Source organism: Sinohyriopsis cumingii, chromosome 11, assembly GCF_028554795.1.
Source record: "Sinohyriopsis cumingii isolate HCF-2022 chromosome 11, ASM2855479v2, whole genome shotgun sequence".
NCBI classification, from domain to species: Eukaryota; Metazoa; Mollusca; class Bivalvia; order Unionida; family Unionidae; genus Sinohyriopsis; species Sinohyriopsis cumingii.
The window spans coordinates 58793121-58809622 of NC_142971.1; the positions used below are offsets into that span (position 1 = coordinate 58793121).

Below are 16502 nucleotides of genomic sequence, written 5' to 3' on the forward strand. Positions count from 1 at the left end.
CGCTATAAATAGAACAACTGGTACCTAGTTGACTCCATACGCATACGGTTACCTGTGGACTGTTAAACAATGTAGTGTGTTACGTTTAACAGCAATTTGAACCATTTTACATTTTTGGTAAACATCTATTATATATGGAAAAATGTAAGAGTAAAGTCCTAATGTTATAGCTGTGTAATTATTTATCAGGGAAGAATTTTTTATATGCTTTACAATCTTGAGAGAACTCGTTCACCGTCATGTCAGTGAGGCCACGTGACCAACTGTAGCTGCCATTTCCAATACTCTAAATTTACAAGTTTTTCGTCTGCATCTACATCAGTAAGTCATCTGAATTTGATAATTTATAAAAACTAATTGTTGCCTACATCAATATCAGAGCCTTTACCTAGGTTATTTAATGAAATCCGTGACCGCCATTTTGGAGAGTGGAGATTACAAAACAGTTACCTTAAATAGCCAATATCTACCAGTGCATAAACAGTGACCACGTGATCAGACGTAATTGTCATTTGCAGAAATGACTGTAGTATTTAAAATGGGGTTCCCCCGAAAGTGGCGCTACGAAAACCAGCTTAAAATGGCAGACGTTTACAGCCGACGTCAAAAGGCGCTTCCAGGCAACTTGAGCAGAGGTGTCAAAAGGCGTTTCCATGCAAATGGTGTAGAGGCGTCCAAAGACGTTTGCATGAGGTAAAGGGTTAATGCTAAGCACCAAGAGAGGCAGCTGTAAGCACCATTTTTATAAGTCTTTGGGGTTCAAACCCACAATCTCCTCTATGCAAGGCAGACGTTCTAACAATTAGGTCACTGGAGTGATCCAAAAGTGGGAACCAAATCATGATCTCTACAGCTATCTCAAAATTGTAACACTCAAACTAGGGTCAGGAAAAATTCCCCCTTGTACATGTAGTAGAGGTACTCTTGGGAAGAACATTAATGAAAAATGTCCTGGAAGAGCATGAGGTATCTACTGTCATGGCATCTCTGGAGATAACTGAGAGCATCAATCAACTAATTAAGCTCCTTAACCTGGATAAAGTTTCATTCCTAATTGTTTAACCTAGACACAATGATACCTTCAGTGATAGAGATTTAAAGCATTTTCAAGAGAAGCTGATCTTGGATCAGCACATGTTGCAATTTCACAATGTGTTATAACTACCTGTGTTGTATGTATAATTCCCAATGTGTGGTAACTATCTGTGGTGCATGTCTAATTTTGAATTTGTGGTAACTATCTGTGGTGTATATCTAATTCCCAATGTGTGATAACTATTTGTAGTGATGTCTAATTCCCAATGTGTGATAACTGTGTGGTGCACATTCAATTCACAATATGATGTAACTATTAAAGCTATACTGATATCAATTTTTGCCGATTATGCAGATACTGCGTATAGCCGATTATTAAAATTGCAGATACCGATTATATAAAGAAACCGCATATTCTACAGTTAGCGAAAGCATTAGCATTTGATTGACAAGTAAACCATGCCCTATTTTTTTATATATAACAGTGCATAAATAGGGTGCAGATTTATGTTAACAGTTCAAATGTGGTCTCAAGCTACCATACATGTAATAACCAACATTCCCTCTAAGCTGCGCACACACGTTTCCACGCAGTTGCTCATGCATCCCCGCACAGCAGATCAAAATTACCAGATATTCAATCCAACATCGATACTCAAGTCACCATAATGCTTGCACAATGCAGCACGCATAGCATGCACATCTACCATTCGCTTAGAGGGAATGTTGGTGATAACTATTTCCCACATTTTATATCCCACCTTATTTCTTATTGTTAACTCGTATATGCAAATAGAACTTTTTACTAAATAACATATCTATTCAGAATTAGTTTTTTGGGGGCACATATGCTCTGTGATATGTTTCTTCATTCCTTCTTTTAATTTAATGATGATAATTAATGCTTATATATACAGTACATAAATGTCAGGTCAAGTTGACTCGTGTAAGTTTCACTGGTGGGAATGCAGATCATAATTTGCTTGTTGAGAAAAAATCTGCAGCATTCAGTGATCATTCCTCGGATTTAGGAAACAATTCACTAACAAGCAAAGCATATAAAGTGCAGCAAAACTAAATTTCTTAACTTCTGGTTGACGAAGATGTACTTTGTGAAGCTAGCGATAAAAAAGGGGGAGGGGGCATTTAATTCATGAATGTGTGAAATCAATGGTCACATTATACTTCACTTATCTTACATTGCAAAGCATGATCACAAGGTTTTAGTATTAAAATGTCATCTAAATAAAGTTTCTTACAAAACTATTATTTGGAAAATAATATACATAATATAGATTTGCTTAATACCTGATGTTTCTATTAAAAAAAAGTGAGACTGTAGGTAAGAAGATATTTTACATTTGATAATGCATTTATTTCAGGTGACAACAGTTAGACCTATGCACTAACGGTGATGTGCAAGACCATGGAAGTAGTGTAAAACAGTCATGTAATGATTTATTTTGTAATATTATGGCTGTATTGCTTGTTGTCAATAAAGTAATAACTATCCCATCTTTTTCAATGCCTATTACATTAATAGTCTTGGAAAAATATTCACTACTTATTCTGGCAACATTTTTTGAAAATTGGCAACAAAATATTGAGATTGGTGATTTTTTGGGCAACAGCTTTTTAAAAGCCAGGACCATCCCTGTAATATGTACACTGGAAGTTCAACAGCCACACGAGGCCTCATTGGCTGCTGTGATTGGGATGACTGCATGAATGGTATTGATAATTAGCTGCGAGCAAACAATCAGCGGTAGTTTACAGCAAGCGTGTTAACAAGTATTTACATTTAAGAATATACCGTCTTTCAATTAACCCCCAAATCAAATGCTTATTCCTTAATTTCCACTATTTAATTCTGATTTAAAATTCAACCATGTCAAGATGAATGTTATTATTAAATTTATATTTTGGAAATTTGTTTACATCAGCACAGATTATTTCTGTCGATACCGATTGTTCCAATAATCGGCCCAATTATGAGTATGGCCGATTAATCAGTACAGCTTTAGTAACCATCTGTGTTGTATGTATAATTCCCAATATGCGTTAACTATCTGTTGTGTCTAATTCCCAATGTGTGATACCTATCTGTGTGTATGCTGCCACCCTACACCCTGTGACTGATGTATCATAGCACAATCACATAATCTCTAATCTAATCCAAGACTATGGCCTGACTTGTATGATCAACCACTTTTACAAGCAATAGGGCAACCTATACTCTACTACTCTGCCAAGTACAGATTCCACCTCTACTTTTGACTGTAAACATAAACAGCAACTTAAATGGCACTCAATTTTTCTTTTGGCCACAAGCAGTTCGAGTGCCAAATACATAATTAGGTTTATGACCAAGAAGCCACACCCATTACAAGATTTAAGAAATAGTTAGTTTTGCTTAACATATGTGAAAATTGCAATTCATGATAAATAACTGAGCACATCTATAGATCAATGTCAGAAACCCCCTTGTAAATGAAACAGTCTGATTCTCATTGCAAAAGCTACAATGTATAATTTTCAATGTAAGCAGTAGGGGTGAAATGAAACACCCATTCCGCATATCAAAACGAGTCATGATACACAGCCTGCAATAAGATACATATCAATACACATGAACTTGATGGTCTTTCAATCTTTAGAAGGTAGGTGATGCACCTGTATGTATGCCGACATAATGGCTGTAATTCAAGTACATGTATGTAAATTACAGATACAGATATAGTTATCATATATTTATATGCAATTCTCATCAATAGCAAGAAAAAAAATACTTTCAAACTCCTATCTGTTGGTTGTCAGCGAGTTTTATTCAACATTTTAGGCCATTTAATGGTGGCTCCATTTAACTCACTTTAGCCATGAATGCTTTGAAAACATCTTATTACCAATCGAATGTTATCTTCAAAATATAAGAAATAAAGCAATTTCCTCATCTAGGACAAAATATGGGCATGGAAACGAGGATGAATACCAAAACAATCAATCACATTGTACTTCCTGTAGATGCGAAAGACCGCTGTTGCCAGAGGTTGTATCACCTAGTGCAGAAGGAAAACTATTGACAAAACTCGTTTTTATTTCGATACATATATTTTTTTTAATTGTACACAAGGTGATAAGCTTGAACGGTTTGAAATCTGCCCCTTGCTGATTCTTTGCAAATTTTATTTATTCGATCAGCACGTTCATTCACTGGTTACATATCTCTGCATTAAAGGAGAAATTCCAAATTTGTTCTCCATGTATGGTTTAAGGAGATATGCTGCCAGGATTTTAGCTTAACTCATTAACCCCTGGAGGTTTTTGTCGTTTTCACCTGAAATGAAAATAAGATTTTTCCACCTGTATTTTGTAGTGCAGATGTTCCAGATTATTTGGTATCATTGTAGAGCTACATCTGTCTATCTTTCAATAATACCACCCACTTTAGTGTATCATACATGACCACGACGCTACAGAGCTTAGCAGTAGGCTACTACCTCCTGCCATGTAAACATGGCGCCAGGGGTTAATGAGTTATCAAGTATTTTGGAATTTGTTTACAAATTGTCAAGGAATGTCTAAATTTGTAATTTATGTATAATGTCGATGCATAAGTGATTAAATACATAAGGAATATTCAAATTAACTCATTAAATACTGGAGGTTTTTGTTGTTTTTGCCTGAAATGCGAGTAGGAAACAATTTTGTGGGCTATTTCTGAATACATCCTAATACATACATTCCAAGTAATTTCCCATTAACCTAATGCCTAGTTATGTTAGAAGCATTGTTTTTCATTGGCTATTTCGCTCAAACATGAGCAGAAGGGTAAAAGACCACTCTTTACTCCAAATGCCCATCTTATCCTACTTTTTGCAAAGGTTCAACAGTGTGCAGTTCATATCAGTCTGCCTGAGATCTGAGGCCAAAAGGTCTCAAAATCCAGACAATAAATTGGTTTATGACCAAGGGCAAATTTTGGGTGGAACAAAAATTGGGTCCAAAAAATTAGGTTTCTCCACCTCTATTTTGTAGTACAACTAGAACTTTCAAAATAGGATTTTTCACAAACACAAACTTATTTTCTTGAATCTGTAGTTTACTATCATGCCACATTTCTTATTTGTTCCATAGTGCCGTACTAGGGATTTTAGTCCATTTATGCCATGTCTGCTTGTGCAGAGAGAGGTATTCAAATATCTTTACTTCTTAATTTCATTCTTTTCATCCTTATTATTCAGTTTATCTTAACCTGGTATAGTTATAAAGTTTTCTACCATATGATCCACAGGGCTAAATTGATTGATAAAAAAAAAGGAAAATTGCACACAACTTTTAAATTGTCTGTATTTTAATCGACTCGGTATTCTGCCCTTTCTTAATTTTGAAATATTGCTGAAAGGGAGATTGATCGACATGCTGTCTATTTTTGTCCATCCAACTCGTATTTAACACCATTCCTGATTGGTATTTATTATTTAACCTGGATCTGAACAACCAATAACTACCAATGAGACTTCAATGTGACACATTTCACCGTTAGACACACTGGTAGTGTAGTTTTCAAAGCAACCATCGTAGACAACTTAAAATTCAACTTAGAAACTTAGTGTAAAAGTGGTTATTAAATGATGAGTAAAATACTTCATTATACATGTGGAACAAGTTTGGAATGTATCCTATATGCTGAACATGTTGCTGGGTTAAGATAATTTGCATGTAATGGGAGGGGGTAGATTATGAACCATGTCACTTAGTTTTAATTTGCAGAAAGCAAATGAGTATTCTCAATAGTCTTTTCATTTTTACTAATAAAAAATGTGTGCCTGTGACTGCAAATGCTGTTTCAGATATTTATATATTTAAAGAATAACTAGGCTAAATGATAATAATTATTCGTGACTGCCGAAGACTAAAAAAACTTACAGTAAATATTTTGTATCGGTTCTCTATCTCTTGGATCAATGTGTATCATTATAGCTAACTTGACTCATGAGTATCCGATTCATATTTATCTCCATTGCTGACCCAAAACAAATGTAGTGTGCTGTACTCAGCATTAAGATTTAATGGTATGCATAATGGTTGCCTCAATATTAACAAGATAATTTAATCAAATTAAACAAGTGTTACTATCCAAAGAAAATAAATATGCCTTTCAAATCAAACGCTTCCATTTCTTAGGAAAGAGAAAACATGGATCAGGAGGTTTGGTACTGTGTACATGATAGTATTATATGTAAACGCAGGGAAGACTTGAAGTTAATCATACCAAAAGTAGCTGCTTAAAAGTTTAAACTACGAACAGCAAATCTTTTACTGCTGGTTACTACTTTGAAAATCCAGATTCTACTGCAAAATGGAATGAAATATTTAAAGATCATACTGAAAAGGTTCTAAATGAAGAAAAGGAACAATTCCTTTTTGGTAACATCTACGGGAACTTACTAAATCTACCAATTAAAATGTCTGACCTAATTATATGGCCTCATTTGTACTGGTTCAGCATAGAAAGGTGTCAACCAAGGTTGTCCAAATAAAAACTCTAAGACCAATTCCTCAAGTAATGTGCTTTTTATTGCTGACCTATCCACTGGCATGAATGACCCTTAACAGACATTCTAACTCCCAAATCATCTCACCATACATTTTTATACAGATCTTGGTTCCATATGGAATTAAATTATGTTCCATTGAACATCATAAGAAAGTCTGATGGTGTCAATGATGCTTTAGATTCTTTGTACTGACCCTTTATAGATTAGTGATAGATAGGCATGCTCCTTTGAAAAAGCAGTTATTTGACCAAACCAGGTTACATCCAAAATCAAACAAGCTATAAAAAACATGATCAATATAAAGCACACAACCTGATCAAAAAGTCTTGTTACCAACAACTGACTGATGAATCTAAACAGGAAACATTTGTGAATTTTTTTCAAGGAATAAGAAACTGGTAAACGTCATTTTCTTTTTTCATATTTTAAAAATTGTTACATCTTTTTTTTAAGTGTATGCACCAAAACAAATAAAGATAATGCAAGGTTCAATAACTTTCTGTTACTGTTGCTCAGAATATTAAGGAACCAATTACTTCAACAAAATTTCTAACCTTTGTACAGAAAACATCTCTGACTACTTTCTATGAAATACCTTTCATAATGGACAATAAAGTATCGAAGCAGTTCTGCAAAATTTAGAAGCAACGAAGTTCATCGGTGCCAACTTCATTGGACCAGGATTATAAAAGGCAGAAGTACCTTTTATTTCAGAGGAAAAAAACAAAAATCTAATCTGTGTGTAAAATTAAACAAATTTCCTAACAAATAGGTGAAACCCTTTAATAAATCTGGTCATAGTGAGGAAATAAATAATATTAGATCAATCTCATTCTTTTCTGTCTTTAATTATCAAAATTTCTTAGGACTCCCTGATAATTTTTCTTGATGAACAATCTTGAGCATGACGGACAGTCCAGCTTTATCTCAATCAATATACAATTCTAAGAAAGCAATTTTCTAAATATTATGTGATAAAAGATTTAGCCTAAAATATAGTTATATAGGTCAGACAATGCATGGGACAATGCTAAGTTGCAGTATTTGAGAAGCCCTGTAAGGTCAATTTGACATTGTGACAATACAAAAAAAGCAGTGATGCAAATAATACATGACTTTACTACATGCATGTGGACAAATAATAAAACCATATATCTGCATTCCTATCAATGGGAACTATTGTAACAAAACTAAAAAGTGAATGGTTATATATTATGAAATTCCCTCTTTCTAAAAATAGATGCATCCACATCATGCACAGACCCTGACGAGAACGTCTCAAGGTTCTCAACAGATTTCAAAGGTGGAGTCAGTTGACCCTTGACTCCAAAAACCACACGAGTCAAAACTGAAATCTCTAGTCAATTCTTTTGAACAGTCATAAGCCCGTTGATGTGATTCCTCACTATTCGTGGAAACAAATGATCTTTAACATTTCTTGCTTCGTGCTGAATATAGAGAAACTTGTATAGTATTTTGTAAGAAACATAAATTTTTGAAAAAGTTTCCCTTTCTAACTCTTACTGTGTGTATATTTTGTATATGAAACCGGGTTATTTTATACTTTATTACATTTTCAACTTCTCAACATATTCTATTATCAACTGCTCAAATCATTTTATATGCAAAAATATATCCATACAACTATGAAGGTTATATATGATTCAGATATTTGTGAGGTACATCACAGAACTGTCAGTTCATTTTTTCACTCGTCCTTAAACAACAAACAAATTTTGGAGATTGACTCTACCCCTTCTCCTCAGAGATGACACTTTCTGTTTCTTTGGAATCTGAGAGTCAGAAAATTCAACACCTGCATGTCATTTCCAAGACACAGACAGAAAAGCAAATATACTTCTTTGCACCAATGTGATTTTAAAGTTTATATGTATGCAATGAGTGTTATGTCTATTGTTTTTCTGAATGATCCATTAATTAAAACACTCGAGGTTTTAAACATTTTGCCAAATGAAACAAATTATCTGCCAATAAAACATGATCCCAAGATGAAAAATAGATTTGTGAGAAGATACATATTCCCGTTTTGTCTAACTGATGATAATTTAAAGCACAATCAAACAAAAGCCACTATCTGATCAGAAATGAATCCAGTGAAGTCACAAATGATTCTGAAATTATTAGGCCTAAACATTCTGCCAAATGAAGCAAATTAATTGCAGTAAAGCAATTCAAGTTGGTCCAGTTACCACTGTTAACCCAACAACAGGCTTCATCAGCCGCTGTAAACATATGCTCCATTTATGACCAGCTGATTATAATACTGATGTCCAAACATACCAAAGCTGATGTTTTTCTCAAAAGGCAATATATTCATAATTTCTTCCTCTTCATCAATCATAAACTTCAAACATAATCGCAAAACAATCCAACCCAATTTAGTTGCACCTAAGCACTAGCTCCATCCACTACATATGTATCTTCCACTGGTGCAATATTATTGGCCATCAAGGTATAAACTGTTATTGAGCAGATGTCAATGAGTTCCTCATATACAGTCAAACCCACTTATCTCGACCTCGGTTATCTCAACAACCCGCTTATGTCGAGCGTTTGGTCCGGTCCCGAAAAAATTCTTCTTTGTTATGCTATTTTTTACCCGCTTATCTCGACCTCTGTTAAGTCGATAACCCGGTTATGTCGGGCATAAGTTTCGGTCCGAAGTAACATGTGGACCCGCTTAATTCGACGAAATGCAACTTTTTAACGTCAATCTCACAGAAATTGTACAAGAAATAGTCAGCAAAAGCGATCGATTTTCAGGCACAATTTTGGTCCGTTACGGCAGTAGTCACATGTTTATTTCATATTCTTTCTATTTTTGGTTCGTAAGAGTAGCTTAATCGATTAGTTTATTAAGAATATATCATGTTCACTACATAAAATATTCAAGGATTCACAAAGACAAGAGTGTGTACAAATTACAATGTAACTTTATTTTACGAAAACGCAGAATCTTAGATGTCAGCTACATGTGTATTTTATCATTTCCCTTTTATTTCTTAAGGTACATTTCAGATATGAATTATGTTCCGAAGTACATGTATACAAGAAACAACAATCAAGGAGATACAAGTAATGAAATATTATGTACATGTACACATTAATAATCAATGTGCAGACGGAAAAGTGCTGATCGGCTGAATATTCAGGTCATGAAATTGCTCCATATGCACGTAATATCATGACGATTTATTGTATAGCATTTTATGACAAAATAGCCAAACATGTCAGCAATATTTTCAAAATATCTAGGAATTATAAACTGAACATAATGTAGTGGAAATACAAAAATATACGGTAAAATTACCTACACGTACATGTACAATAAACGCATACTATATATGAATAAAAAAATGAATACTTTTTTCATTTTGAATCTATACATCTATAAAACACACAAGTACATAAATATATCATAATGTGCACTACATTATTTTTGTAGAAAATATGAAGTAATATCAGTCTGCTTTTGTTTACTCCGGTGCTGATTTGTAACGAACGATTCAAAAGCACTTACGTTTTCATACATATGCTCGGCACCATCGACACTTGCCACAAACAATTTCATTTTTTTAATGCATTCAGCCATTTCACTGTAGTTTGGGATAGTGATAGGCTGATCATCATCATCATCATCTTGCTTGCATGATTGTATCTGCTTCGTTATCGCATGGCTTGAACTTGTCTAAGATTTTTGGCAAAACTTCTTTATGCCATTCCTTAACAGCCACATCTGAAACAGATGCACTCTCTCCACACACAGTTTTAAAACATATATTATTGCGCTGTTTGAAACGATCTAACCAGCCATGTGATGCTTTCCATGTTTCGTGTCCCAAGTCTTTTGCAAATTTCTCAGCCTGTTGCTGGATACGAGGGCCATCTACTGGGATATTTTTGGCACGGACGTTTTTAAACCATTTTAGTGTTGCCTCGTCGACATCATCGAACTTTGCGGAACGCATTTTCTTTCTATCGGGACCAAATTGTCCAAGTTCATAAGTAGTTTTGATTTTGTCAGCATTTTTCTTCCAGCCTGAAATAGTGTTTGATGGAATGTTGTACTTGTTTGCCAAATCAGCACACTTTTCGCCTTTTTCAAGTTGTAGCAAAATTTCATACTTCAGTTCAATGTTTTGGTTTGAAAGCTTTCTCTTTTGGAACATTTTTTTCTCTCTCATGAAACAGCATATACTGTACATGTACTTGTCAACAGAAAATAAACAGAACAGATATATTTCTAGGCAGAATATCACCCTATATATATGCTCGTATATATGCACGCGAATGGATAATCTCAGGCACTTGGCTTCTATACAATGGCAGTCGAGGCCCCATAATTTAGTTCTCATGCTTGAGGTCTTCTTAATTTTGTTTTGTTTTCTTATTTGTAATATATCTTATTTAGGTCTGGCAGAAAAATTGGCTTCCATTGTTTTAATTTATTTTCAAAATTCCTGTGAATACCAGTAAAGGGGAACCCAAGTCGGCAAAAAGAAAAACAGAAAAGAAAATAAGAATCGGCACACTTGAAAGAATCAAAAGTCAATTTCCAGGGTCGGTTTGCTTTGCAATAAAATAACCTTTGTATTTGATATCCTGCCGGTAAGTTCAAAGAATTAGTTTATTGCTCGCTACCGGATGTGTTTATTCACCATCCGCGCATCTATTTATTTGCCATCTGGAATCATAATTGATACAAACTCGCATTGATGCCTGCGGGGTAAGTAGTCTACTCAACATTAACTTGCTTTAATAAATACTCTTTGTAACCCATGCTAGCGAAAGGAGTGTCATTTGCACTCACAGTCAATGTACATGTACATGTATTTTCAAAAACATTTATTGATCTTTATCTGCGAGATACTGTCATATATTAACCTGGATATAATACAATCTTGGTTATTTTGCACCTAACACCGCGTTATGCGTGAATGGCGGGTGCCTGAAAGCAATCGGTGGATGTTTCTCTCTCACTCTCTCGTTTGTGATTTTCTTTGATCCATTTTTCAATCTGATAACATATTCAAACCTCTGAGTACAACCAAACATGATTTGTTTTTCAATATTCACATCAATTATAAAAATGCGTCGTGTGTTATCTGACATAAGTGATGCACACTACAGTAATGGATGCATACGCTACATGTGATATAAGGAGTTCATAGATATATTTTTTCTTTAATAAATTACTTATGATGATAAAAAAGGAATAAATGATAACAACACCAGGTTAGTTCATTTCATTTTATTATCAATTAAGCGTTTTGTTTATTTTATTGTAACATGCAGTGGGAGGGGATTCCAGTAAACACCAGCAAGAGACAGGAGTAATGCTCAAGGACATTTTTAAAATTACCGGTTTTTATGAACCCGGATATCTCGGGACCCGGTTATGTCGACGATTTTTTTTACACCCCCGACGTAATCGAGATAACCGGGTTTGACTGTAATATATTTATTATGGACAGTGCACACTTAGTAAGAAAATAAGCTAGTGGCAAATCAAGGGTGATGCTCCAACCCAAATCTACATATGTCGAAAATATGCACAAGTGGTCATTTCTACGCATCAAAAATGGGCCATATTTAAATTACATATGTCAAAACCTGTGGGTAAGTATCTATTGAAAACCCTGTGTCTCAGTAAGGCAGTTGATTTTTTTACCACAAGTTTGACTAGGTGGAACACAATATCATAAACGGCTATTGTAAAATTGGAAAACGTATTTAAAAGTTCAGTGTTTGACGCAATTCTTGATTTCACATGATGACAGCAATCACATTTCTCGTCATGAGACATCTTCAAATTGATATACGATGTCTAATAAAAGTAATGGTGTACTTCCTGCTTTTATCCACAAGAATATGGATATTCCTTTTTATTCTTCTGTGCTGATGAACATTTTTTATGAGGTTTATTTTCCCTTGCATCTTCAACATTCATCGCTTGATGAATACCATTTTAACAAATAATTCAAAATTAAAATCAGTGTGATCACTTCGCATGAAAAAATAAGTGCAGTTTAAAATGCCAGAGGTACTGCTGTAAATGAAGATAGTTTCATTCCCAAATTAGTTCTAATATGAAATCCAGATAAAAATCAAAAACACAGATGAAACAATTACTGGATTTTTTGGCAACAGTTAATTTTTTCTGTAGTTTTTGCTTTTATTCAAGTCCGTATTTCACAGGTCATTTTCCTAAGACTTTTAGCAAAATTGTAAGGGTCGGCAGGTTTGCATGTATAGCACCAAATTTGTGATTGACTGTCAATTTAATTGGAAAGAAGGGTCAGTTCATTCATTTATTTTGTGTTAGCCAGAATGGGGGGTACACATAAATAAATGGGAGGGTAAGCGAACAACATGTATGCAGCATAAATATTTTTTCACACACAGTTTTCATTATGACATCACAATACATGACATTCATTCTGGTTTATATGGGTCCAGAGTGGCCGGGTGGTCTGAAGTGCTCAGCGTTTTGGATCACTGCCATCTCACCTGTCTGTGTGGGTTCAAGTCTCAGATTGGGCTAACATGGGCAAGTGAGGAAGCTTGCCAGTAGCTTCTCGTGGGTCAGTGGTTTTTCCTCCACCGTTTATACTGGCTGCCATGTATGGCCTATCGAGTGCTGAAAAATGGCATTAAAACCCCAAACAACAACTACAACAACTGGTTTATAGCTAATCACAAGTTGGCCCTGTCCAAATATGTTCAGGTACTTTAGCATTGATTCTGCCATGTGCATTTCCATATGCTTTTGAAATTCTATCGCTGTAGTAAGAATAAAACAGAATATCCAAGAAAAGAAGAAAATGAAAATATTCCTATATTGATATATAATAATCACAACTTGGGAAACACATTTTCTAGGTGGATGCACGTGTGGAATACAAATTCATCATTATTTCTCAATGACACTTAAAATATCTTTAAAAATTCCACCTTGTCTGGGAGAACAAGTGCTGATCATCTTGTATCAAATTGTATTTTATCTTTGATTTAATGAAACAAGTGCTTTGAACATACAATTTAATAGAGAGCAACAATTTTACCATTTTTAAAGCTATTTTTAACAATTTTTGCTGATGTATGTGCGGGTGGGGGGATTTGGGTTTTTAACATAGCTTTAACAATTATTCAGTCATATCGCTATGATGTCTGCAGTGTGGCAGTTTATAGTGATGTCTAGCACTGGTGCATCATGCCGCAGACATGTAGCATCGTCTCCAACCCAGCCACGTTATCCTGACACCAGGCCGATCAGTCCTAACACTAACCTCTTGATGCTGACCACCAAATGAGGCAGCTGTTAGCACCATTTTTATAAGTCTTTGGCATGACTCGACCGGGGATCGAACCCATGACCTACCACATCCGAGGCAGACTATCTAACCCAGGGGTGGGCAAACTATGGCCTGCAGGCCACTTGTGGCCTGCCAAGGGTTTTCATGCGGCCTAGGAACAAGTCATCATTCGCACAGACTCTGTTTATGTTACACTGTTTATCAAATAAATGTGCTTTTGAAGTTTAAGTTTTCAAATATTAAGAACATATTAACAACTGAAAATTAATTATGTTTTTTTAGAAAAACCTAAAATTATTTTACTTAATGAACTATGCAGCCCGAGACAAGGTGTAAATTTGTGTATGCGGCACTTGCACTGCAAAGTTTGCCTACCTCTGATCTAACCACTAGGGCACCGGAGCAGTTTACCTGAAATTGAATTTTGAAATAACTGGGTTAAGCCCAAAGTTCCCTCTGATATTCTTCCTGTGTGCGCAGAATTGGCAGTTGTTTGAGCAGCCTCATTTCCACATGAGCAAAACATTTTCAGAAACATTTGTTACAGTAAATTGTAACTAAGTTACTGACTACATACACATTTGTAATAATGCCTTTTTATTAAAGATGGATTGCTCAGAAACCATGTATAGTTTTCATACTTTATTGCAATGAAAATGTTATGCTACGATTATGAATGCACCACTAAAGTAGACATTGGTGTTTGCCATCAAAACTTGTGTGCGGAATTTTAAAACTGCTGCGCTGGGTTATCTAATGAGCTGCGTGGCTGCGCACCTTAGTGGGAACATTGGTTAGGCCTGTAATCCAAATTGGAAGATGCTTTGTCAGCATGATGAAAGTAGTACAGGTAAAACCCGTTATAATGCGATGCTTGGAGTCCAAAGATTAACACTGCCATATAAGCGGGATCATGCTAACAAATTTTTAGAAAAACCTGCTTAAAGAAAATGTGCATAGAAATGTCAATGTCATAAATTTTAACTAACCTCTTGATCATATAATCTGACAGGGATGCGAATAATCAGCTTTTCCGAGAGCATGTTTTTAGGATGTTAAAAAGAAAGATCACCTTAAATTAAAAAATATGAGCCACGCTGCCATCACATTATAATGAATCGCACTATAACCGGTTTTACCTGTAGATTACCTGTACATATATTTTGTGACAACATTCTAAGGGCTCAAATCAGCACATCATGTAACAAATTCTAACTTTTCAAACACTAGATATGTAATTTTAATAGGACTGGCCACCATCTTACAAGGTATAAATTTCTGGATTGGTTTTTTGGTGAATTTCAGTGCCCACCTAACTTGCTATAAATATGACTTAACCCTTTGCCATCTTGATGAAATGTTAATAAATCTGGTCACAATTTTTAATTTACTACTGTGTGTTAAGGAACAAATAACGGTGAAATGGAAACAATGGATAGTACAATGATTCACTCAGCATGTGCTTCTTCTTTGGAGTAAAAGTGATGTGAATCTATTGCACAATCAGACAATTTTACTCCAAATTATAGTACTGTGGACAAAATTTGAATGCACGTCTTTTTTCTTATACAAATTTATTAATACCATAACATTAACTTATTGTACGGAATTATCAAACAAAATCCTTTTTTTTTATTTATTAAATATTTGTTAATTCCCCTTACTTGAGCAAACGATTTACAAAGTCGGAAATCTGGACGAACGTTTATTTTGTTATATCAATATTTGTACAGCCGTCGTTTTGTACATATCCTGTCGTAATATCTCTGAGTTTATGGGGGAAAATATATGTTCTAATGAGACTACGATAAATCCAAAAACAGTTAATATTTCTCTTTGAAAATGCATTTTTCAAAATACCTTGAGCATAGAATGGTCCGTTTATACCTTACACTACAGGCCCAGGTATATACTATGCACGCTTCGTAGCAATGTTACTCTAATTTTGTAATGTTCATGGCATTAAATTAGCATAATTAAGGTTCTATCTAACGATATTACGGCACAAAATATAACAAATACAACTTCTTTATTAAAGTACTATAAAAGAGAGTCGCAGACCCACGCATATACGTGTATACTCCTTCGTAAACAAAAACAAGATAAGCACGTCCCAATGATGAAGCCATGTTGGCTCTTTTAAGAATGAAAGCGTATCAGTGAAATTTTGCTCTTGTATGTGTTGTAAACTTTATTACCTTCCTGAGGTCCTTTTTTCCTCCATTAGCCTCAAAATCGCCTTTAACAGACGAACATGATGGAGAATACGACTTCAGTTTCACACTCAATAAGCAGCAAGATGGCGGCTGAACAAGTCACATGGCTTAAATAAACCAACCGTATTAAATGAATATACAATATTCTCTGACGTCTTATCGCGGGAATCCGAGTGAAAAATGTGTATTTGCATATAATGTATCTACCCTTACACTTGAAACGGCTACTCTATTGCATCGACAAAATTAATAGGTTAACATACACGCTCAATTAATTTCTTTCCAAATGTTGAAGTTGTGCACGTTAATTAATAATAACATGTGAATATAACAGAATTTGGATTCAGTACATGCTA

General features: G+C 34.8%; 1 protein-coding gene across 1 annotated transcript in view; it reads right to left on the reverse strand.

Annotated features, from left to right (window-relative positions):
• The window catches only part of LOC149788523 (YY1-associated factor 2-like), a 44433-nt gene extending 28169 nt beyond the window's left edge, over positions 1 to 16264 (reverse strand). The window contains exon 1 of the mRNA XM_089974533.1: positions 16129 to 16264. Coding sequence (XP_089830659.1) covers positions 16129 to 16154 — 26 coding nt within the window. The 5' untranslated portion in view covers positions 16155 to 16264. The remainder of the gene's footprint in view (positions 1 to 16128) is intronic.
• Positions 16265 to 16502: the final 238 nt, after the last annotated feature.